The sequence below is a fragment of the Phascolarctos cinereus genome, unplaced genomic scaffold (assembly GCF_003287225.1).
Source record: "Phascolarctos cinereus isolate Bilbo 61053 unplaced genomic scaffold, phaCin_HiC Scaffold_9;HRSCAF=440, whole genome shotgun sequence".
Taxonomy (NCBI): domain Eukaryota; kingdom Metazoa; phylum Chordata; class Mammalia; order Diprotodontia; family Phascolarctidae; genus Phascolarctos; species Phascolarctos cinereus.
In genome coordinates, this window is record NW_027556402.1 from 63,503,982 (window position 1) to 63,529,052 (window position 25,071).

Sequence of the window (25,071 nt, forward strand, 5' to 3'; positions counted from 1 at the left end):
CCCAGACTAAAAGGAAACAGATTCAAAAGAGACTAGTCCCCTGCACTCATGGTTGGAAGTACTTCCTTCCTATATCAGCGGGTTTACTTTTGATATTTTCTCATGATTGAAGCCGCTGTGTGTGTGGTTTCTGTGTTGGAGCACACTTTGTAATAGAAGTGCTTCAGGCAGTTGCTTGCCTTGTAGACTCCTAGAACCCAGTGTATAGACTTTTAAAATATTGCCTTTGAGTTAATGAAGTTATTCAAGCTTAGTTGGTGTGTTTTGGTTTGTTCTCACAAAGCTTCAAGCTCACATTAAAAAAAAAATCAGTAGAGACCGCATGGTACAGGAACGTGGTACAAACTGCTGAATCTGGAGTCAGGACGACTTGGGTTCCCTGCCACTTGGTACCTGGGTTATCTTAGGCAAGTTGTTTTACTTTTTTGCCTGTTTCCCCATCTGTAAAATGGGGATATTGGACTTGATCTTTGAGGTCCCTTCCAGCCCTAATTCTGTGATCCTATTAAGTTGTATAACAACATTTAAATTGACCCATCATTGCTGGGGGAGTGGAATCTGAATTTTAAGCTTGCAGTAGTAGAGAAGGGGAGCGATCCCCAAGGCTTTGTGTTCAGCCAACACCTTTTCCCTGCTTTGATTTCTGTAGCATGAAGGTTGAGATCCAAAACTTGTGAAACAGAAAAATGGAAAATCCCAAAAAGAAAAGCTTCTAGTTGTAATCCTTCTTTATCGCTTCATAAAGTTGTGATTTTGGAGGTTTTCTTCCAGTTGTTTTTTAGTACATTTTTATTGATCTCATTTCTTTTTACGTCATCTAGATTTCTTCCCAAATCCATACTCCTACTCACACTCCCAGAGAGCCATTGCTAATAACTTTTTTTTTTAAAAGGAATGAGAACATGAAACATCAGCAAAGCCAGTCACATTAGAAAAAAAAAATAATGTTCCACATCTGTTGTCTCCCTTTTTCCTTGCCCCCACCTCTGCAAAGGATATGCCTTCTGTCATTCCAGCCAATCTTGTTCTCTATACTTGGCTGTTTTCTCCATTGAAATTGTCGCAGTCCTTGGGGACATTGTTTTCCTGGCTCATCATATGTACTTTTGTATCAGTTCATGTAAGTCTTTACATGCTTCTCTTTCTTAGATTCCTCTTTCTTGTAGCACAGTAGTATCCTATTATATTCATGGACCACGATTTGTTCAATCATTCCTCAGTTGAAAGGGCATCTACTTTGTTTCTAGTTCATCACCACTACAAAAAGTTCAAATGTGCATATCTTGGTATATATTAGAGCTTTTTTTTTTTTCAGTGACCTCCTTGGGGTATATTCCTAAAGCAGTGAAATCTCTGGATCAAAAGATCCTGCTTCTGCTCTTCTAATATGTTCTATGTATACTGGTACCTTAGTTATCCCTCACTCCAAGTACATGAGCAACCTTCTCATGATTCTGAAAACATAGTTAAGGTTATTTCTTGTGTGCAGGTCTCTTCCAGTATAATGAAATTTCCTTGCCATCAGGGACTACTTTGTTATCCCTAGCACCCAGCAGAGTGCCAGACACATAGTTGGTGTTACTTAATAAATGGTTGTTGAATGAATAAACGAATCCTTAGTAATAGGCTGTTCCCACCCATGTAATTACACCAACTGTATTTTTTCAGTTACTAGCAATTGTAATTCTGCTGACACTGTATGATCCATAATTCGTAGCCAAAAAGTATCATCAGGAGAATATGAATTTTAAGAAGGTGGGTTTTTGTGGCAAAAATAAACTTGGATCATTGAAAGAGCTAATTCGCCAAACTCAGTCCCTCCCATTTCCTTCCCCATTCTGGGCCTGAATCTTCATCTAAGGTGTTGTCACTCAGAAGTCCTTTAACTCTATGGCACTAGGTGTTCTTTACCCACTCGGTTTTTTCTATCATTAGTGTCTGTGTGTGACACTCTGTAGTATTCTGGACCTTAGTAAAATTATTTTGTCATTTGAAAATGAGAATATCTTGAACAGGGCTTCTTAACCTGGGTTCCATACTCCTCATTTCCTCCTCCACTAGGGATCAGTAAATAGATTTCAGAGGATTTGTGAACTTGAGTGAGAAAAAAAAATCACATCTTTGTTTCAATATCATTAATTTCCTTTGCAATTTTATGTATTTTCTTTTATGCATTTAAAAGCATTTTTTTCTGAGTTGGGGCCTGTAGACTTCACAAAACTGCCAAAGGGATTCATGTCACAACAAAAAGGTAAGAACCTTTAACCTGGAGAAACTTAGGATCTGTAGGAAAATCTTTTTTCCATTGGACGTTGTGTAGGACTTCTTTTATGATACCAGTGGACATACTTTTGGCAAGCTGATGACTCCCTATTTTATGTTTTATTTGATCCTGGTAATGAAAGGATTATTGAACAACATTATGTCTGGAGTTTCTTCTATCAAGAAATCTTTATGATCCCAGGAAGTGAAATGGAGACACTGAAGGAGACCTGTTAGGGCTGGGTTCCTGTCTCTGCCCCCCCCATTAAAAGCTTTTTATTTTTTTTTTGTAATCAGTAATTAATAATTAAAGCTATTGCCCATAATTTAGTTATAGTCAATTAAGAAAATTCTTGATCAATTTTCCTCCTTTTTTGCCCTTTTGTTTTCTACACCTCTGAAAGAAAGAAAGAAAGAAAGAAAGAAGAAAGAAAAGAAAGAAAAAGCCCTGTTATATACATGCATAGTCAAAACAAATTCCCATGTTGGCCACATCTATAAAAATTATAAACTATTCACTGAATCTCTGTCAGAAGGTAGGTTAGTGTGGTTCATCATGAGTCCTTTGGAATCATAGTTGCTCATTCCATTGACCAGAGTTCCTAAGTCTTTCAGAGTTGTTAGTCTTTATGTAGTACAGGGTGTCTGAAAAGTCTTAGTGTCATTTTGAAATTGAATAGCTTAAAACTGCACTGGATTGTTGTCATAAATTGTATAAATTGCCCCCAGGTTCTTCTTACTTTATTCTGCACCAGTTTATACAAGTCTTCCCAGGTTTCTCTGAAACTGTCCCTTTTATCATTTCCTACAGCACAATGGTTATTATACAGTCAATAGTGTGACTGTGAAGATGTGATCTTCTGTAGACTTATGATCTGTGAAAACCTGTTGGGTCTCATCTCATGCTTTCATCAAAAATATCTTTGATATGAACAGAGATCATTTTCAAAAAGATTATTATAGAGTTGAAATGGTAGATATTATTAGTCACTAATATCTTCTCCACCTCAGTTCATTTGCTGCTTTTGACACTTCCTGCTTATGTGATATTGGGTCGAGTCACTTGTGTTCTCTGGGTCTTAATTTCCTCATTTGTTAAACTGATGCGGTTAAACCAGATGGCCTAAGATTCTTTCCATCTCTGGGTCTTTGATATTCTCCCTCTTCATCTCTTCTTCACCCCCTTCCCTTTTTTTTCCTCTTTTCCTTCCCTGTCTTTCCCTCTTTTCTTCCATCCCTTCTCCTCTCCCTTTCTCTGTAGATAAAGATAGCTGTCTATGTATCTTTTCCCCATCCTTTTGTAATCTCTTTCTTTTTAGACAGTCTTAAAAATTAGTATCTGATTTCTTATAAAATTGGGTCATCTCTGGTAGTAATTTTCTGTATGTGTTTGTTCCACAACTCCTCCCCCGATTAGGACTGTATTTCTTTCTGCTTCATCATCTGGCTCTCTCAAATACCAAGGTGAGTATCCAGATGCAGCCATTTCACTGTTGTTGATAATAAGACTAAGCCTCAGAAATACTGGCACATCTGTTCCTTTTTTGGCCATTAGTTTTCTTTCCAGTTCCATCTCTAAAGGCTTTGGAGAGTAATCTGGTTTATTTAAATCTCACACGAAGCTTCCTGCTGTCTTGTTTTCCCCTCCCACTGCTATCTGATGTTTTATGAGTTGATGCTTCTCCTAATCTTCCTTCGGAATGTTTAGCCTGTGAGCTTGTGCCCTTTCCTACCATGTCTCTCTCTACTTGGCAAGGAAAACAAATATTTTGTGGTTGAGGCACTTTCTGGACTTGTTGTGGCCATTGTAATAATTTCTTAGAAAAATAATAATAGTTAACATTTATCTGCCACTATTTTTTCCAGAGTCTTTTACTCAAAACAGCCCTGTGACTTACTTAGGTATCACAGGTATTGTTAACACCTGGTGAGGAAATTGATGTGCAGAGCAGTGAATAACTTTTCCAGGATCATATAGCTAGTCATTGTCAGAATTGGGATTTGAACCCAATTCTAGCAGGCTTTCAGAGATTGAAAGCAGTGGGAAAAAAAATTGGGGGGCAGATATTTCATCTCACTTCTTTAAAAAAAGAAATTTTAATCGTGTTGAAGTTTGTAGCTAAGCTGAGATTTTAGAATTAAACGTAATTTATGATCCTTTATATAAGCATGACGCTTAGTCTATTTTCCCATTGGGTGGGCTGTATTAAAGCTATCAGCACCATTAGTCAACAATAGTCAGTGGTAGAGTGATTTATTCTTGAAACCTCGTGTGTTCCTGTTGAATCATTTATTTGTGCGACCAACTTTATGCTGTTGTGTATACAACTGTGCTGATATCCAGACTGGGAAAACAACATCAGCCTACATTTAATACCCTAGTTTTGTGATACTGGCATTAATGAATCCTTCTAGAAAGAAAACGTGTGATGAATTCAGCTTTCAAGCATGCTGGCATAGGAGATGAAGTTCTATTTTAAATTACACGGTGTGTTTGTTTTCCTCTCAGTTCTAGTTCTGTTTCTGAATGCATTTCAAATGAGTTTCCATAGTGACATCTGGTGGTGGTCTTGAAATCCCGAACAGTATGTTTGGAATGAGAGGCATTCTTGTTTAATAATTCAAGATTTTGTGGTTCTTTGGAATTATTTCCTCATATTGTATTAGTCGTTTCCTCCCTACCCACCTCCCGCCAAATGCCACCATTGTGACTTTAGAGTCACACAGCTAGTTATATTGGAATTTTTAATATAATCCTAGAATTGTATTATATATTGTATATTACATTGCATGTATGTGTGTATGTACATATATACATACATATATACACATACACATATACCCCCAGATATTTATACACACACACACACACACATACCCCTCTCTCTCTCTCTCTCTCTCTCTCTCTCTCTCTCTCTCTCTCTCTCTCTCTCTCTCTCTCTCTCTCTCTATATATATATATATATATATATATATATATATATATATATATGTTGGGTCGGTTTTTTCTTTTGTGGATACAGTATAGCCTACCTGTGATTTTCCACCATTGACGCCTCTCTTTCCAAGAATGAGACTATGTCCCTTTACCTGCCTCCACGATGTTTTCCTTCCCCTGGCTACCTGTACCACTTCCTTTCTGCCGAGAACTCCTTGTACTTTGGTGATTCAGACTTTTACTCTTTCTGGGCCTCCAACCCCTTCAGCTCTGTCCGGACTCTTGCCTTAAGTCTCTTCCTGCCCAAACTTTCCACCAGCTCAGTCTAATCCTGATTACCTTCTGCCTCAGAAATGCCAGAGGAATGAAGAATGAAGAGGTGCAGATAGAAACAGAAAAGAAAAGATCAGAGAAGGAAAGCTGCAAACTTGGAGAGGAGAGAGGCAAGAGAAAGAGGAGAAATGCCTAGATGGTCATAGGTGTGCAAGAAGATACGTATTTAAGAATGAGAGTGGTGGAGGTGGGGGGGGTAGAACTTGAGGCAGGGTATATGTGAAAGTAATGATAAAGGTATGATGGAGAGTATGAGTCTAAGATGAAGTGTAACTGAAAGGAGTCGGGGGAAAAAGGATTATGTATTGAGAAAAACAGAAATGAGGCTAGAACTGAGATGTACCATTCTTCTAGACTTCTTGGTTCACAAGCTTGCAGTTACTCTTGCCCTTTTCCTCCCCCTCCCTAAGCATATCCAGTCAGTTGCTACTGCCTTATCGATTCTGTTTCTTCAGCTTCTTCCATTCATGTAGTCTTTGGGCCCTCATTGCCTCTTACCAGGACTATTTCAGTAGCCTTCTCATTGGCCTCTGTGGTTCATCTCTTCTCTCTCCAGTCTGTCATCCATGAGCTGCCAAGTTGTTATTCCTAAAATGGGGATATGATCATGTTATCTCTATTAAGATATCTTCAGTGGCTCTCTCTTACTTTTAGGATGAAATACAGAATCTTCAGCCAAACATTTAAAGTCCTCTCCCCGCCCCCGTTCTACCTTCTATGCCCCTTTCCATTCCTACTTCATGTACTCTTTATTCAGGTCAAAATTTATATGGCACCACATATGCAACATTCTACCCCACCTCCATAGCTGTGGATACATGATTCTCTGTACACTCCTATACCTTCATGGAATCTCTTGCTTCCTGCAGAGCACACTCAGGTGTCACCTGCTGCACGGTACCTGTCCTGATCTCTCAAGTTAGTAGTGTTTTCTTCTTCTTCTCTTCCCCCTCCTCCCCCTTCCCCCTTCTTCTCTCTCTCTCTCTCTCTCTCTCTCTCTCTCTCTCTCTCTCTCTCTCTCTCTCTCTCTCACACACACACACACACACACACTCAGTAACTTAGTGCTATGTCCCATATACTTATATTTACTTACAATTTACGTTTACATGTGCATATGGCTCATCTCAGTAGAATGTAAACTCCTTGGGTAAGGATGTAAGGTCTGTTTTTTTTGTTTTTGTCTTTGTACCCCAGGACCTAGTACAGTCCTTTATACATTTATTATACATCTCTAATGCACTTAACAAATGAATGTTTGTTGAATGAGTCTAGCATAGAAAGTAAATTTCCTAATCATTTTATGGCTAGGAACCTGTAGATTTCCAGCTTTGAGTGGAATCTTCCATCTTGGAACTAAAGATTCCTCCTATCTACTGAACTTAGGATTTTGTTAGGGCCACAAAAGACTTCCCTCCATAATCTTTTAACAACCTCATCAGCCTAGGGATAAGGATATGTTGGCATTTGTATGCTGTTGTTGTTTTTCTTTTTGAGAGCCAGAGACTGATGTATTTTTTATCCATGTCTTCCCAGTGCTTGATACATTTTTTGGCAACATAGTAGGCTCTTTTTGATTGTTTCATTTTTTTAAAAAGTTTCATTGATGCATCTTGTTTTTATACCAGGTATTTCCCCAGTATCCCCCTGACGTTGATGCTTCTCTCTTCCTCTCTCCCTCAATCCTTGTAACAAAGGAAAACAATGAAAGAAAGCCAACCAACATGAGAGTCCAGTCTAGGGTATGTGCAGTGGTCCAGATCTGTGACCCTGGCCAATTCAGGTCACTTCCATGGGCCCCCCTTGTACAATTTGAGGACGTTAGGCTAGCTGGCCACTAAGGTCTTTTCTTATTCTAAATCAAGGGTTCTTAACCGGGGGGTGTGCAAACTTGTTTTAATTTTTTTTTAATAACTATATCCATTTAATCGATTTCCTCTGTAATCCATTTTATCCTGTAATCCTTCACCTTACTAGCAAGACAAGGAATATATGCCTCATTATCTTGTCTGAGAGTTGTTCCACTACACCACAGGATAAAATTTCATGAAAAATAGGAGCACCCTAAATCTCTCGACTCTCAGTGTTATGTTTTCCCAGCTTTGTGCATAGAGACAGATATTACATACTTATGCATATCCATTAACATCTATTTGAATGTGGGCATGTATCTCTAAATTGTGAAATATACATCTTTATTTTTTTATCATAATTGGATAAGATTCTGTTCCTTGGGAGCTATTGATAGATATGCTAATAACAAGCCATTTTTTTTTAGGGTGATGAGAAGCAAAAAATGCCTGGCAACATAAGTGATTAGACGATTAATCTTCAAAAGGAGAAGAAATGGAACTATCCACATACTCTGTCTTCTTGGAAAATTTCTAATACCTTCCCTGTCAAACAAATTATATGATGTCATTGAGGCCTTGGCAAAGAACTACGAATAACATATGTTCATGTATTATGCTTGCATAGCCATCGTTTCGATGTTTGGAAAATCTCATGTTTCATTTGCCTCGTTTTTTTAGAGAGAGATGATGTTTTGCTACCATTTTCTGAGTCCCTCAATGTAGGTGACTGGGGTGACTATTGTGTGGAGTTACCACTAAAGGAACTAGAAGAAGGACCATTTTCTTCCTCTAGAATCATAGATTTAGAAGTGGAAGTCCTAGTGCAACTCTCTCATTTTACAGACAAGGAAGCTGAGGCAAAGTGAGGTGAAAGTAAGGTATAGGATACTCTTTTCCTAAATCCATGACTTTCTACTACTCAGTATCATTTAGGGTAAAAAATATAAGCTGATAAGGCTAGAGTTTTGCTCTAGCACTTTTAGACTAGGGCAAACAGAACAGTTGTTGTCCATGTTGGGCTCTGCTGCTTTTGAGATGCAGTGTGGACTAGTAGATTACATGATGAATTTGGCATCAGGAAAACCTGAGTTCAAATCCTGCCTCAGGTGTTTACCAGCTCTGTGACCATGGGCAAATGAGGTCACTTCCCTGAACACTCTGTCAGTTCCCTCTTCTGTAAAATGAGGATGTTGGTCTATTTGGCTCCTCAGGTCTCTTCTTACTCTAAATCAAGGGTTCTTAACTGGGGGGGGGTCTGTAAAATGGCTTAATTTTTTTTAAATAATTTCAATTTAATTGATTTCCTCTGTCATCTTTTATATTTTATTTTGTGCACTTAAAATATTATTGTGAGAAGGGGTGCATGTGCCAGACTGCCAGAGGAGTCTAGAACACAAGGTTAAAATCCTCTGCTCTAAATCTACTTTCTTTGATCGCTTTGAGCTTGTTTTACCATTTGTAAGGAGGCATAGTAATACTTTTCCTTTCTTTCGTTGCTGTTTAGTCATTTCAGTTATGTCTGACTCTTTGTGACCCCATTTGGGGTTTTCTTGGCAAATATACTGGGGTAGTTTGCCACTTTCTTCTCTAGCTCATTTACAGATGAGGAAACTGAGGCAAACAAGGTTAAGTGACTTGCCCAGGATCACACAGGACGTCTCTGAAGCCTGATTTGAACTCAAGGAAATGAGTCTTCCTGACTCTAGGCCTGGTGTTGTATTCACTGTACCGCCTAGCTACCCCTGCTTTTCTTTAGAAATTGGCAAGAATTAGTGAAATATCACTAAATATGATCATATTTATAAATAATTGTGTTCCACTCTCCCCCTCCCTCATAACCTTTTTGCTTGTAAGTTAGTCGTTTACCAATACAAACTTTTTTTTTAAAGTTAAAGAGGTTTATTAACTTTTTCAGGAACTGAGGCCTCATTTCAGCCATTTATTAATTAAAATAGTCCAGAGTTCTTTTCACTATGCAGTTTTCTCTCAGAGGGATAGATTTGAGGGCTGGAACTGGTGAGTGTGGCATGGATGATAGATTTCCCCCCAAAAGCATGAGTTCTTATCCAGGTGTGTGTGCACGCGCATGCTTTGACAGTCCTGAAACCTGTGGATCCCATCTAAGAATAACGTTTTTAAATGCTTAAAATGAAATGCAGAGTATTACAGTAGTAATTATTGATAATGAAATAGAGTTGTCAAAATATTTTTGAAAGTTTACTGAACTCTTAACTCCAGGGGTTATAATGCCCCTGTTGTACATGCTAGGGTTCCATGCTGAAAAGGATGCTGATGTGCAGAGGGTTGGTAATGCACTAAAATGGGAGTCTGGCCCATTAGACCTGGAAGATCATCACTTCAGGAATTAGTAAGCAGCTTACTATGACCAGCTGTGAGAGATAAGGACAAGGAGTCTGGTAAGGTCAGAGAATGTTGGTGGAAATGGAGCATTTGGGAAAACAGAGAGTCACTGAAAAGAAGGCAAGTAATCCAGCTGATAGGCACACAAATGCCTAAGGCCAACTGGGACTGAGTATACAGTCAGGGAGCCCAGAATGAGCATCGGGGCACGCAGGGTAGCCAGCATTCAAGTAAGCAGGCCAGGTTTGGGTTCCAAGAAAGCAGCCCAGGGCAGGCCAGAACAGTTGGGTAGTGGGAGTTCCAGGGGGCAGATTAGTTTCAGAGTCTGGGAGGTCAGCCCAGACAGATTGGTTCTGTTGGACCTGCTTGTGGCTGTTGATGGTAGGAAGGAGTCTACTGTTCTTGGTTCAGGGATTATGGTACCTGCTGCTTCTGGGAAGGTAATGTTTCCTAGTTGTGTGCCAGTAGGCCAAGTGAGGCAGGGCTTTACAGGTGCCAGGGGGTCCTGAATACAGCAGAGATAGAGTGCTGGGCCTTTCGTGGAGTCCTGACAAAGGTTAAAAGGACTAAAAAAAAAAAAGCAAACCAAACACCCAGTAATAATGCTGAGAAATAATGCCTTTTGCATCAAGTTAATTTAATTATTTTGGAATGTATTTGCTTTTATAGTGAGAAAGTACTGCATTTTCAGAATATAATTGAAAATAATTTAAATAACACTGTAACCCTAAGGGAATCCTTCAGATTACTTAAGTGACTACCTAGGATCCCTGTCCCAGCATCCCTGGTCGAATTTTTAACTGTAGAGAGATTGTAGGAGGGAAGGCTTTGAGGAAGAAGAGGCGTTAACAATTTGGATCTTCAGATGTTCTTATTCAGAAGAGCTCAGGATGATGTAGAGAGAACTTATAAACAAATTGTATCTTTTGCATATTAACTTGTTAGAAGTAGGTTATAGAAGCAGTGAAGCAAGAGAAAAATAATAAAGATGATACCTGCCTTTGGGGATGACATTGTTGAAATGCTGATAACTGTTTGACTGTCTCTGGGATACAGGGCTGTTCTCCTCTGTTTATTCATCATTGTTCTTTATAACAAGAACAGTATCAGCTCCTTCTTCCCCTCCCCCCTCTCCCTCCTGTCCTCCCCCTCACTCTTTCCTCCCTCTTTAAGTCTTATAATACACTTTAAATACATTATCTCATTTGGTCCCATCAGTATAATTATAAATATTTTTATATCACTACATTTTTATTTTTATAATTGTTTTTATATCAGTATAAATATAATTATTTTTATATAATATATGTATATATAAATTGCAATATATAGATATATATATCTATATATTGCATTTATATAATCATAATCCTATTTTTTCAAGTAATGAAACCATTATATTCAGTTAGGTTGTCAGCTTGCCTAAAATCACAGAGCAAGTCAGTATCCTGGGCAGGATTTGAACCCAAGCCCTGCTTTCCAAGCTGCTCCATTGCTGCTGTGTTCTAGCTCTGGATTGATCCTCTAGATATAGAGTCTTCAGTCTATATCTAGTGACAAAAGGGAGCCTCGATATGAAATTCTAATCCCAGCACCAACATTTATTGAATATATGGACATGAACAGATCACTTATCCTCTCAGCTTTTGTTTCCTCATCCTTGGGGACAAGAATAGTAGACCTGTGATCTCCCTGGTTCAGGGAATTCTAGATGAGGAAGCTCCCTCCAGCTACGCCAGGTGGCACCTTCTTTTCAACTTACACAGACTGTCCCAGAAGTCTTAGTGCAGTTGAGACCTGTACTGTCCCTAGGGTTAATGAGTTGTTCAGGACACTGAGGTAGGTGTTTAGTGACTTGCCCAGCATCATAAAGCCAGTATGTTTCAGGTCTTGAAGACAATTCCTCCTGGCTTTGAGACTGACTCTCTACACAGTGCCAGCCTGCCTCTCTATTTATGTCCTGTGAGATGGGGGAATTATAAAAACTGGTTTTAGAGTTGCTCTGAGAAAAAAAAACTTTGTAAAGTGAAATGTGCTATGTAACTATAAACAATTTGAATATATGTCCTCTAAGGTCTTTTTCAGCTTTCATTCATGTCTAGTGTGTGGTCCTCTAATTGAAGATTTCCTTCCCCTACTATAGGAACATTACGATGTTTATTAATTTCCCTATCATTAGGAAAGGTTAGGATGTTTTATGATGGCATGTTAATTATATTCTATTCAGAGCTTCATGTTGGGGTTCTGCTTGCTGCAGAGTTGGTATACAAATGAAAACCTACTAAGGCTGCCCTGCTCAATTCTGTTCCCCTCCTCTCTCTTTCCTCAACCCCAAGCAATAAACACATTTGTGATTCATTTGTAAAACTGTCCCATTGTGAAACTTTTTTGAAGTGGTGAGTAAAGGTTACTGGCTGACTTTCTGAATGGTGTTAATGTTTCTTCTCTATTTTCTCTCCAGGTGTCATAGAGACTGCCGAAAAGTTGGACCGTGAGACTGTCTCCCATTACTGGCTGACAGTCTTTGCAACAGACCAGGGTGTTGTGCCTCTTTCATCATTCACTGAGATCTACATCGAAGTTGAAGATGTTAATGACAATGCACCCCAGACATCGGAGCCGGTTTATTATCCAGAAGTCATGGAAAATTCACCCAAGGATGTGTCTGTTGTGCAGATTGAGGCTTTTGATCCAGATTCGAGCTCTAGTGATAAGCTGACCTACAAAATAACAAGTGGAAATCCACAAGGCTTCTTTTCAATACATCCCAAAACAGGTATGTACAGATAGTGATTTTTAACTCATTTTTATGCAGTGCCTTAAAAGTAGAAGGTGCTCTTCCATACATTACCTGAACATTCACAATAAACATCTCTGATGAATACCAAATAAGTCTTACTCACTTTTTTAATGGCAGAGGAAATTGAGATTCACAGAGGGGTTAAATTATTGACCTCAGTCTTAAAGTTATCAGGAATAGGACTCAAACCTTGGTTGTCTGTCTTATTGTCCGTTACTTTTCCTGTCATTGCCCATTGCCAGGCATAGTAAAAAGAAGGGGGATGGGCTTGAATTTACTTACTGGAAACATCACAATAAACATTGTGTTTGGAGTGTGGTCAGAGAGGGAAATAGGCAGAGAAATTTGGCAATCACAGGGTTCTTTCAGTGACAATTTGATCATTTTCTTGAATACTCAAGGGTCACTCTTTCCATAAAGCTATTTTATAACATTGCTTATTAGGGGAATTGTATTTTCAGATGAAAATGTTTTATCTTCTGGCTTGGAGGCTATTTCTGTTTGTGGGGTTTATCTCTATTAGAAGGGTGTTACCAGAAAAATTGAGAGGCAGCATGAGGTGGGTACCAAGCCAGACTTGGAGTCAAGTTGTCCTGGGTTCAAGTCCTACTTTTGACCCATATTGTCTTTGTGACTCTAGGCAAATCACATAATCTCTTCATGTCCTGGGCAGCTAAGAATATAAGTTGCAGAGTAAAACAGGTGGGGATTTCCTCATCGTCATTGCTTATGCAGATAAACTCAGAGATCCAGCCTCTGTCCCCTAGGGGAAGTGTATGTAACTTGGCCATGATGTTCCTTAGATTTTGTTGGTTTTGGGGACAGCTAAGTGGCACAGTGGGCAGAGCACAGGCCTTGGAGTCAGGAGGACTTGAGTTTAAATCCAGCATCAGACATTTGACACTTACTAGCTGTGTGACCCTGGGCAAGTCACTTAACCCCATTGCCAGGCAAAAGAAAAAGAAAAAAAACAACTAAAAAGATTTTGTTGGTTTTACTCTTACAAAGGGCTTGCATGTCAGCTCACAGCAGTTTGCAGAGATTCTTCCTTTTTGCACAGTCAGCATAGATTTGGGGGCAGCAAGAGAGGGAGGAAACTTACTACTACAGCTCTTGTGTTGTTTATGTCACCCATCTGTCCAGAAATGTTAACCAGACACTGTGATGTGACAGTGGACATCACAGTTTACTTGTAGAAAGAAGAAAAAAAAACCTAGTTATCAGATTAATTACCTTCAGGAGATCTAAGCACTGACCAGCTTGGTTGGTCTTACTGTTAACAGAATCCACATGGCATCATCTCCTGTCCTTCAGTGAGCCTTGTGCATCCTCCCAGTAGGTCAGGATATGAAAGATAATGTTTGTTTAAAAGTCCTTGCCACATTATTCTGAGCCCTTAAGAGTAAGGACATCTGAAAACGGCCGATTGAGATGTACAAGCAGTCTGTTGCCATTTAATTTGACCATTAACTTTTTATAGACTCAGGAGATTTTTGCTTAGTCTGCATATTTTGCAGACTCATTCAGAGAAGCAAGATGTGTCAGAACTGGAAGGTTTAGAGAGGGAGAAAGCATGTCATAATGGAAGTAGAATTTACATTCTACATATAGAATTTACATCCTACATATAGAATTTACATTTTACATGTAGAATTTACATTCTATATAAATTAGCATTTATATAGCACCTATGTGCCAAGCACTGTGTTGAGTGCTTTGCAAATATTATCTCATTTAATCTTCACAACAGCCCTATGAGGTAGGGTTTTTATTATTATCCCTATTTTACAGTTGAGGAAACTGAGGCAGGCAGGTGGTATCTGACTTGCCTAGGGTCACACAGCTGGTAAGTGTCCAATCAGAACTTCTGACTCTTGGTCCAGCACTCTGTCTATTACGACGCCTAGCTGCCATAATGGAAAGATCAGTGAATTTGGAGAGAGACACAGAAAGAGAGAGAGAGAGAGAGCACAGTACTGGATGGTAAAGTTAACATAGGGTTTTTTGGAATTCAAATTTCTTTTAGAATTTTTTGTAAAGCTGAATTTTGTAATATGGATTTACCTACAGTGAGAACTCTCTGTATGTGAATAATTGATATTAGTACAGCATCTTTTTCCATGTGCCTGTGTCTCCCTGGGAAGATCCTGAATTGAGATTTGGTGTGTGTTTAATGGTTTCATCTGAAAATACGGATAGTTTCCCTAACATTAGAGTTGACTATTTCTTATATTGCCTGACTCATTTAGTTGCAACCCATGAATTCTACTCAGGGTTCTACATTCCCCAAAGCTTTGTTCCAACCTTGTTCTTAAAATGCCATGTACAAGCAGTATAGGTTAAGAGTATTTTCTAGAACTTCTTTGGGGAAATCCCCCCTCCCTTATATTAATTTCTTTCTACTTAAAATCAAAACCAAAAACTGCAGTAGCAGCAATTCATTTGGCCAATGAATAATTAGTGACATTTTAAAAGATAAATTTTATGGTGGATATATTTGGCTTTTACATTACCATTATTTTTAAATAATCTACACATACCATTTGATTTCTTCCTTGTACCAAAGAAGGAATAATTCAGTGAATACAGCCATACAGCCAGTACTGTGACTAAGGCTGACAGCATTTTGTCCTTCGCAGTTTCTAGGCTTTTTGCTAAGAGGAGAATGGTAGGTTTCGTGACTTGTTTTCTAGAACCATTATTGGTTTATAGTTACTCAGACTTTGGTTTTTTTGGTTTGTTCTTTTACCTTGTACTAATTTTATGTATTATTCTGGTTCTCGTTATCTCACTCTGTATCAATTCATAAAAATCTTCCCATATTTCTCTGAATTCCTCATTTCTTACTGCACAATAATATTCCATTACATTCATATACTCCAGTTAAGCCGTTCCACAATGGATAGGCTCCCACTTTGTTACTAGTCCTTTGATGCCACAGAAATGCTGTAATTTTTGTAGGTTTTTAAAATCTCGCATTAAAGAGTTCACCGTCTACGAGACCCCTTTTTACTCTCTTGGGGGTGGAGCACAGTGGGCATGGGAAAGAAAACTTGTTATATCTACTGAGGTCATAGGGCTAGAGCAGGAAAGAGCCCTGTCATTTTTCAGACGACAAAACTGAGACCCAAGTGGCAATGGAGAAAGAAAAACCAGTCCTTAGGAAAAAATTCGCCAAAGCTCTGCTGATTTTAGCAGCATAGATGTATACCAGGTTTCACTGTGCAGTAGTAAACTTTATACTCTTAATTGTATTGCAAGGTTAGAGGACATGAATGCTTTAGAGGTTTAAAAATCATTGGGGGAAATGAGTATGGAAAGATGACCAGGTGTTTAGAAGGAATTTTGAGGAAAATGGATGGTGGCTTTTCTGAGTCAAGAAAGAGAAATTAGAAGGAAAGACCTGGAGATACAAAGAAGAGAAAGAAGTATTTCCCCCATTCAGATTTGTTTACTACTAACCCAGTAATGTTATATTTCCCATGCATCTTGTTTCCCTTCCTTCAGATTAGGGTATTACCTAAGGGGAAGGGTTAGGGTTACATGTTGAAACCCTTTCCCAAAACCACACAATGGTTGCATAATACACCATCCTAGAGGAAGAGGAGGAGGAAGCAAAGAAATAAAAGACAGTTTGTTGGCTAGGATTGCCAGGGAGAACTAGGAAACCTTCATTGTCCCCAGGGGCCCTGTAAAATGGTGGTAGCTCCTCTGTGTTGTTGTGCCTTTGAACAGACACATGATTTATGTTGGCTGGGCCACTCCTTTTGAGTATCTACATCTTAACAACTCTCAAGAGAAAACTTCCTCCTGAGAATTCTTTTAAAACACTAACTTCAGTGAGAACAAATCTTCCCCAGGAGTCAACGAGCTCACTCTGGAATAGAAAGCAAATGTAGCTAGCTGGCAAGACAGCAGAGGAAGTAATTTGTTAGCTTTCACAGGAGGGATTCTTTCCTTCACCCCCCCAAACTTGATCTTAAGGTAGGTGATAGTGGAGAAGAACATCACAGTTACATTGAAATACCTGTTAGGGAAAGTTGTGTGTTACATTTCCAAGGTTGACTTTATCATCTGCCATACAAAGGCTATGAAATACTTAGTTCTCTTAAATTTAATTTGTTTCTGGTGGAGTAATAAAGAACAGACATGTTTCTGCTTAGGGATACTTCAGTGGCATAGGAGAAATAGTTTTTACTGTGTCTCACTTTTAAGAGAGCCTGAACCGTCTGGCAAAGGATGTGGTAATGATCCCCACATCCACCCTTCCACGTTTAAATTAGTTAATGGTCTCTACCTCCATAAAGTTTTATAAACATCAAAAGTTTTGTGTTCTTTGAAAACCAGGGAAGGCTTACATCTAATACAGAAATGTGGTCAGTAACCAGGTGGAAGTTGATGGTCAAAACAAAACAAAAAAACAAAACCCAAAAAACTGTTGCAGAAGATGTGGATAATTAATTACTCATGAAGCAACTTGGTCAACTTAGTAGTATCATTTAGCTCATCAGTTACTGCCCTAGGGAGGAAATCACTGGACTTAAAAGTGGGAAGATGTAAATTATTCTTTCAACTTTTCTTCAGTTCTTGGGAAGAAATCATATCTAAACCTTGGCAGTTTATAAAATAAAAGATTCTTACAGAGCATCTCAAAGTTCTCATTTTATGGATGAAGAAACTGAAATCCATAGAGGTTAAGTCTTACAATCCAAATTAAGAAGCAAGCTAGTGGCAAAGCTGGGACTAAAACCAGCAACTCCTGGTTTTCTCAGTCCAGTGTCTTTCTTTTCATATTAGTGAGCTTAGATAGAAATACTGTCAAATTTTCTCAAAGTTCTGGCCCTGGCATCAAGAATACCCGAGTTCAAACCCATAGTTTTACTGCATTACTGCCCTTATGCTTACCTACTTGCCTTTCCTTATATTCATTTCTCCTCACTCCTCTCCTGGCCTTTGCTCTAACTGTCCTCTTTACCATACCCTCCCTAAACATCTTCATTTCCTCGAATGCCTGGCATCCTTCAAGAATCAACTCAACTGTTGCTGTTTGAAGGAGACCCTTCCTGTTCTCCCCAGCTGGTAGTTTCTTACCCTCTGGAATGACCTGTCATCTACTCTGTATGTATCCTGTCTGTACCCATTTATACAGTTACTGTCTCTCTCATTAGAGTGTAAACTCCTTGAGGTTAAGGACTGCTTTCACCTTTTCTTGGAGTCTCCTGCACTTAGCACTGTGCTAGTAAGTGCTTGATAAAGCCTTCTTGTTGACTGATTGACCCCTATTACATTTCATTTAATTGGATTTGGCTTCTTTTCTAGGTTTTGGATAGATCTTTTAAAATCCCACTTCTTTCACAAAATGTATTTAGCTTTTTGTTCCAGCTTGTGTCATCTTAGAAATCTTGCAAACATGTGTGCCTCCAATCAAATTGTTAATGAAAAATGCTGAATAGATCAGGGTCAGAGAATGCTCTCTAAACGAAGGCAGTCCACTAGAGAATGCTCTCTAAATGAACAGTGATCCATTAATCACTGTTCATAAGATCCAGTCAAATATTTTCAGAACTACCTTCATCCTTATTATTGCCTAGCCTGCGTCGCTCACTTTTGTCCAAAAAGATATTACGAGAAACTTGTTGAATGCTTTGCTGAGATTTGGGCAAACTATACCTACAGTATTATCTTAATTTAGTACTCTATAATCACCCTATCAAAAAAGAAAATATTTTATATGAATTCATATAGATTCATAGGAGTCACTGCTTCCTTTTCTATTTACTCCTTATCTGCCCCTTTACAAATGTATTCTGAAATTTTTGCCAGGAACTAACATCAAATTCTTCAGCTCATAGTTTGAAGCCATGTGTGTTCTTATCCTTGAAATCTAGTGAGATGTTTGCTCATTTCCCCGTCTTTGGGCAAATCTTCCATACTCCATGTTTTTTTCAGGTGTGAGCGAAAGCAGTTTAGCAGTGCTCTCTTCAGTTCTTTTCACCACCTTGGGGAAATCATCCAGGCCTAGTAAATTTAAATAAATTCACTTGAAGACATATCTAGGTACTCACTATCTCTTTGTTTACCTTAGGATTTCAATAGTATTATCAATATTTTATCCTCTCTCTCTCAACCTGCTGGTGGGTCTTCTTAGAAGGGAAAACAGAAGCAGAATGAGATTTTGAATATTCTACCTTTTTTTGGTCACCTACTACTTTCTTCATGTTCTTGTCCATCATCATCCAGAAAGGCCCTTTTCTTTCCCTTGCTTACAACCATCAACTAATTCTGCCTTTAACCTTCCTGACTTTATGGTTAGAGGATCTGGCCTCTCCTTGGTTCCTTTCCTTTCTTCCATTTGCTTTGAGTAGAAGAGAGGCTGGACTCTTGATTTCATTACAGTAGGAAATTCTTATATGTAGAAACACTCTGCCTTTGCAGGTCTGCAATTTAAGGTCTTAAAGAGTTGCCTAGGACAGTGAGAGATGAAGCCAGTAGTTATGTATCTGTGACCTGAAAGGCCTACTGGCTATTCTGTGCACCTTGCTGCTTCTCTTAATGTATGTATCTTTTTAATATCTTAAATGATCTGTGTGATCCTTGGTGTAAGAAGGTTTCTTTATATTAATTCCTTTTTCTCTCTTGTTGGAACCATTTGTGTTTGTGACTCTTCATTAATTTAGTTATTTTATTTTATTTTTTGTAAGCTTTTCTTTCCACCTTGAGCCGGCTTCCCTTGTGGATTCCAAGGCCATGGGATGCTACCAAGCAGTTCTCAAAATTTTGAAATCTGTCATCTCAAAGAATAAACAGGGCATCTAGGTGACTCAATGGATAGAGTTCCCCAGGCCTGGAGTCAAGAAGACTCATCTTCCTGAGTTCAAATCTAGCCTCAGACACTTAATAGCTGTGTGACCCTGGGCAAGTCACCTAACTCTGCCTCCGTTTCCTCATCTGTAAAATGAGTTGAAGAAGGAAATCCAAACCACTTCAGGCTTTCTGCCAAGAAAACCCCAAGTGAGGGCATGAGTAGTCAAGACTCAAATGAAAAATGATTGAACTAATACCGCCACCACCAATAAACATTTTGTGCAATTTTTAGCACCTCACCCTGGGTAGCTAGGTGGCACAGTGAATAAGAGTGCCTGACCTAGAGTCAGGAATACATGAGTTCAAATACAGACTCAGACATTGACTAGTTGTGTGATCCTGGGCAAGTCACTTAACCCTGTTTGGCTCAGTTTCCTCATCTGCAAAATGAGCTGGAGAAGCAAATGGCAAACCACTCCAGTATCTTTGCTAAGAAAACCCCAAATGGAGTCACAACAATAGCAATGACAAACCCTTGCTTACCTGACCCTCCTCCCAACATTGCTGTTCTGCTTCAGCAGCAAGTTCTTCCTTTTTTACTGGGATCAGTTCCACATAGTTGTGTTGCTTATCCTTTCTTCTGAAGGATGAAGCCTGAGCAAGTGAATAATTTCTTAGCTGCTATGCTTTCTTTTTCTTCTTTCTTTCTTTTTTTCTTTCATGGAGGAGAAAGACCATCAGCCAGTGTCTGCATAGTCGAAGTTTCTGCTGTAGCTGAGCCAGTTTTTATAATCTGCTCTGTCTAGGTTCTCCAACCCTTCCTCTGTTTCTTTTCCTGAATCATCAGCCATGTCAGACGCACTAACTGTAGATGGAGCCTCAGCCACTTTCCTAGGCCTCTTCTCTGTCCATCCTTTCGTGACCCCCAGATGTTTAGATTCAGCCTATTTCTCTCTTCTCAGCTTCAGTCCCAGTTCATATAGTGGTCATTGGATGTTTCTAACCAGATGTTCCATGGCATTTCAAACTCAGCGTGTCTGAAACGCACTTTAGTATCTTTTCCTCCAAATTTACCCTTCCCGAGTCATCCAGATTCACAGCTTCAGTGTCATCCTTGACTCCTGGCTCTCAGTCACCCCCCATATCCAGTTATTTGCTGTTTCTTCTCATTTCTTTCTCTACAACATGTCTTGTTTACAGCTCTGTCTCTCTATTCACAGCCAGCACCCTCGTTGAGCCCCTTACCACCTCTTGCCTAAATTATTGAAATAGCCTCCTGTCTGGCCACCCTGCCCTGTCTCTCCCAGCCTATCTTACACACAGCCACTAAAGTGATTTTCTTAAAGCCACTGTCTATCATATCTTCACATCTGACAATGGCAGCCCACCTGCCCCCGCTTCCAATAAACTCCATTGGCTCCCTGATAACTTCTCTGGCTTTTAAAGCTCTTCCCAACCTGGCCCCTTCCTCCTTTTCTAGTCTTTTTACACATCACTTCACACATTCTGTTCCAAGCTATACTGGCTCAGATGCTGTTCTTCACATACGACCCTTCCTCTCCCATCTCTGCCTTTTCTCCAGCTGTTGCCTACGCCTAGAATGATCCCTCTCTCCTTCCCTCTCCATCTCCCCCTCCTTCTACCTATCCTCCTTCTCTCTGTCTCCCTCTCCTTCTCTCTGTCCTTTTCCCCTGGGCTTAGCACACTCTCTAGCACATATTAGGAACTTAACAAATGCTTGTCTCTCAGTAGAGCTGCTTCCTGCTCTTTTTGGCCAGGTGTGGTTGGTAGGTAGGTAAGTGTAGTAGGCAGGATGCTCCTAAGTCATTTACTTCTGTTTCTTGCTCCTTCAGTCCGTCTCAGAATGCTCTCCACCTTGATTACCACTCTTATTTCCCATTCTGCATATAGAAATACACCTCCTTTGTTGACGATGCAACTGCCAGACAACCATCGATTTTTAAAGCTGGAACATCCAGAGTCTAGATTTTAGACCATCTAGTCTAGTGGTCTGCAAACCACAGGGGGCCATAGTTTGTAACCCTGATCAGGTCTAATCCATCCTCATAAATGAACCCTGTGCAGCATTTCCAGCAAGTTCTCATCTGACCCTCTCTTGAAAACCTCAAATGAAGGAGAGCCACCTACCTTCCAAGGTGGCCCCTTCCACTTTTGGGTAATTGTTTGGAAGTTTTTACTGACCATAAAAGCTTAAATTTGTCTTCTTCCCAGTTCTAGACATTGCTCTAGGTTCTTCCCTCTGCAGCCAAGCAGAGTAAAACTCTTCATGGTACAGCTTCTCATATCTGAAAACAGTCACTGAATCCTCCTGAAATCTTCTCTTCTCTAGAATGGCTATGCTTCATTCTTCATCTGATTTGAGATGCAGTCTTTGTCTAATGAGTTTATTTGAATAAGATAAAGTTTTCTAATACTGTTTTCCAGTCATGAGTCTCAGTTCATTAAGATTTCTTATTTTGTTTATTGCTAATAACAGGGACATTCACATCAGCACATCTGAAATCATGAGTATTACTATTTTACCTCTTCCTGGAAATTGTCTCATGACTTTTGTGACACCTTCACTACTATCTTTCTTCCTGTGTCATATCTGCTTCTCTCTGTGGTATGTGGCTTAGTAGTTGAATATGGGCTATTTTGTCTCCCCCCCCCTCCAATTTCAGTTTAAATTCCTCTAGATAGAGGTATAAGTCTCCAAGCAAACACATTCTATCATATCTTCACAATAGATGCAAAAGCCTATCATTCCTCTATCTTAACCTTGTTCACAGATCCAAATCCCCTGCCTTACTGCTGTCTTCTTAGCTAAATATTTGCTTCCTGTATCTACATCCCTTTATTATTTAATGTTTGTACCTTCAATCAGCAGTGGTGCTGAAAATACCATCTTTCCCTGTTAAGACTTCAGTTCCCTGCCTTAAGATTCTTTCATAAGGCCTTTTATAGGTTCTTTTTGGCATTTGATTCATTAGAAGTCAGTGTTGTTGTTAGGTTGACAAGTCTCCCTTAAGAAGCTCTCGATCATTTTCTGTGTGCTGCCCCAGGAAGACAGCATGTTTCTTTATTATTCATGTCACAGTGACATATGTAGTCCTCAGCAAGGAGTTGCCATTATCAAGGATGTATCTGCCTGTGTGCTCAGTAGTGGATGTCCTCTCTCCTAGAAGCCCCAAGGAGCACAGAAAAATGCTTTTCATTTGGAAAATCTAGTTTCTTTCCCCCTGGGAAGAATCTGGAATCTATGACATAAATTGAATGGTGGTATGTCTTCTTCCCTTCCTTCTCCATGTCACCTTCAACCTTCTGATAGGGGTTTGGATTTGCCTCTGCATCTTTTTTTTTTCTTTCTCTTCTTTTTTTCGTTGAGAAGCATTTTTCCTACATGCTTTTAAGGGCAGCTTCCATTTCCTTCAGACAAGCTAGAGGATTGAAAGGCTTTTTCTCCTTTGGCAGTCAGTCACAGGCATTTATTAAGCCCCTGCTGTGTGCTAGGCATTGTGCTGAGGAACTCACAGACTGATGAGGGAAACTACATGGAAACAACTATGTGCTAACAGTATATAGCCCAGAAAAAAGTAGGGACAATCCCAAAGGGAAGGCAGGAAAATGAATTTGCATTTTTTGCACCTGTAATTTGTTGATTCTAGAAGGAACACATACTGTTTTTTCTGCAAATCACAGGAATGTGCAAATTCAATATAGCATTAACCTGTCTTGGTTTGTCTTAACAGCTTTATATAAATAGTGTAAAATTATTAGGTTTTAGTAGATCCAGATGGAAATATGTGCTTCTTGCGTGAATAAAATTTGATGAAAGAACTAGAGTCAAGTCTTATGTTAGAATGTAGCTCATCATTTGTACATACAAACTTGATGTCTTGGAGCAAAATGTTTCCTGAATCCATCTATTCAAGTATTTCACACCACTGTATGATGTACTAGGGGATTTACCAATAGGTACATTTCAGAAGACATTATATGTAAAATATTTTTGCATACATACACTCTATAGAGTAAGAACTGGTGTAAGAGAATCTAATATACCAACTTTACATCAGTGCAAAGAGATTGGAAAGCACGGGCTTCATTTCTTTGGCCATCATTGACCAGGGACAGGTGCTGAAATAATTTTAAGGACCAGGGTTGGTTGTGGACCAGTGGAGAAGAGACAGGAAGCTTAATCAGAAAGGAGACAACTTTGTAGGAGAAATGAGACTGCATCAGGCAGAGGAAGTTGGTAAGAGTTAGTGGGGGGAAAGAAAGATTTAATAGAAAGTCTTCAATGTTAGCCTGAAGGCTTTAGGCTTTACCTTTCCATTTGTATGAATAACAGTTTCCTTATGAGAATTGTAATCACCTGGAACACTTCTTTGGTAGATAAGCCTGAATTGAATTCAACAAACATTTATTATGTATAGTGGGCTGTTCTTAGCACTCACTTGAAGTCAGATGAAACTAATCACACCAGTTTGAGAAAAGAGGGGAAGGGAATTCCCAAACAGCATTTTTCAAGTTTAAAGTAGAAGGAGAAAATATATTAAAGGGGAAACGAATTCTGATTGTGGTTTGAACCTGGCTTCTGGAAGAATCTAAGTTTTAGGTTATAGCTTTGAATGGATCTAGCTAGTTTAACTAGCTAGCTAGAGAGTATATATGTATGTATTTAAGCATTTTGGTTAGTGTTCGAAATGTTACTACTAAAACATGCAAGGATTATGTATCTTCCTGGCTCCCAGACAGATGGGAGATATATGAGCTCATAATTCTGTGTCTGTGTATTTGTGTGTTTACCTGTGATTTAATTAGTCTGGGAATTTCCAGGAAAGAAATGCCCTCTAACAGTATAAATTTGTAATTGTTCTGTAACTTAATAATAATAGTTCATATTTATTATAGCGCTTTATGATTTTCAAAACATTTTATGTGCATTTTCCCATTTGATCCTCGAAACATCTATAACTTACTAATTAATAATAGCTAGTTTTTATTACATCACTTTTAAGATTTTAAAACATTTTACATATATTATTTCATTTGATCCTTGGAACATCCCGGAGGCAGATGCTGTTACTAGCTTCATTTTATAGATGAGGAAGCTGAGGCTCAGAGCTTTTTAAGTGATTTGTCCTGGGCCACATATAGCTGAGTGTCTGAGACAGAATTCAAACTTGAATCTCACAGACACTGAGTCTAGTGCACCATGTATCTCCTGGCACATCTAAATAGATTCCTTCTGGGCTTTGGAGAGAGGCATAAGAGATGGAGTGATTTGTTTTAAGTCACATAGTCATTATTTGTCAGGGGTGGGACAGGCACCCAAGTCTTCCTGACTCCTCTGTATAAACACACATAAAGAGATTTAGGTTTTTCTTTGTGTTAGACAGCCTACATGGTTTTGACTGTCAACTTTTGCTATGAATCTTTTGGTGACAATCTAAATGTCCATAAAAGCTTCTCATAATAATTTATAATTTTAACCTTCATTAACATCCAAGTCTACAGAAGTTCAAGAAAATGAGAGAGACAAGCTGGATGTGTTAAATTGGTGGAGCATTGCCAACTGTAGCATTCAGTAATTTTCTGGTCAAGAAGCAACATTGTACTGTGGAGGCTGTGTCAAGAACAAGAAGAGAAAGGAAGCCTTGAACAGATAGGGCCACTGGGAGCTGTCCTAGGCTTCTTTAGCTAAGAGAAATTGA

General features: G+C 39.1%; 1 protein-coding gene across 3 annotated transcripts in view; it reads left to right on the forward strand.

The window, feature by feature from the left end:
• FAT1 (FAT atypical cadherin 1) overlaps nt 1-25,071 on the forward strand; it is a 170,804-nt gene that overhangs the window by 60,052 nt on the left and 85,681 nt on the right. For all 3 annotated transcript variants that reach the window (XM_020968485.2, XM_020968488.2, XM_020968486.2), the window contains exon 3: nt 12,209-12,523. In XM_020968485.2, the coding sequence (XP_020824144.1) occupies nt 12,209-12,523 (315 nt within the window). The remainder of the gene's footprint in view (nt 1-12,208; nt 12,524-25,071) is intronic.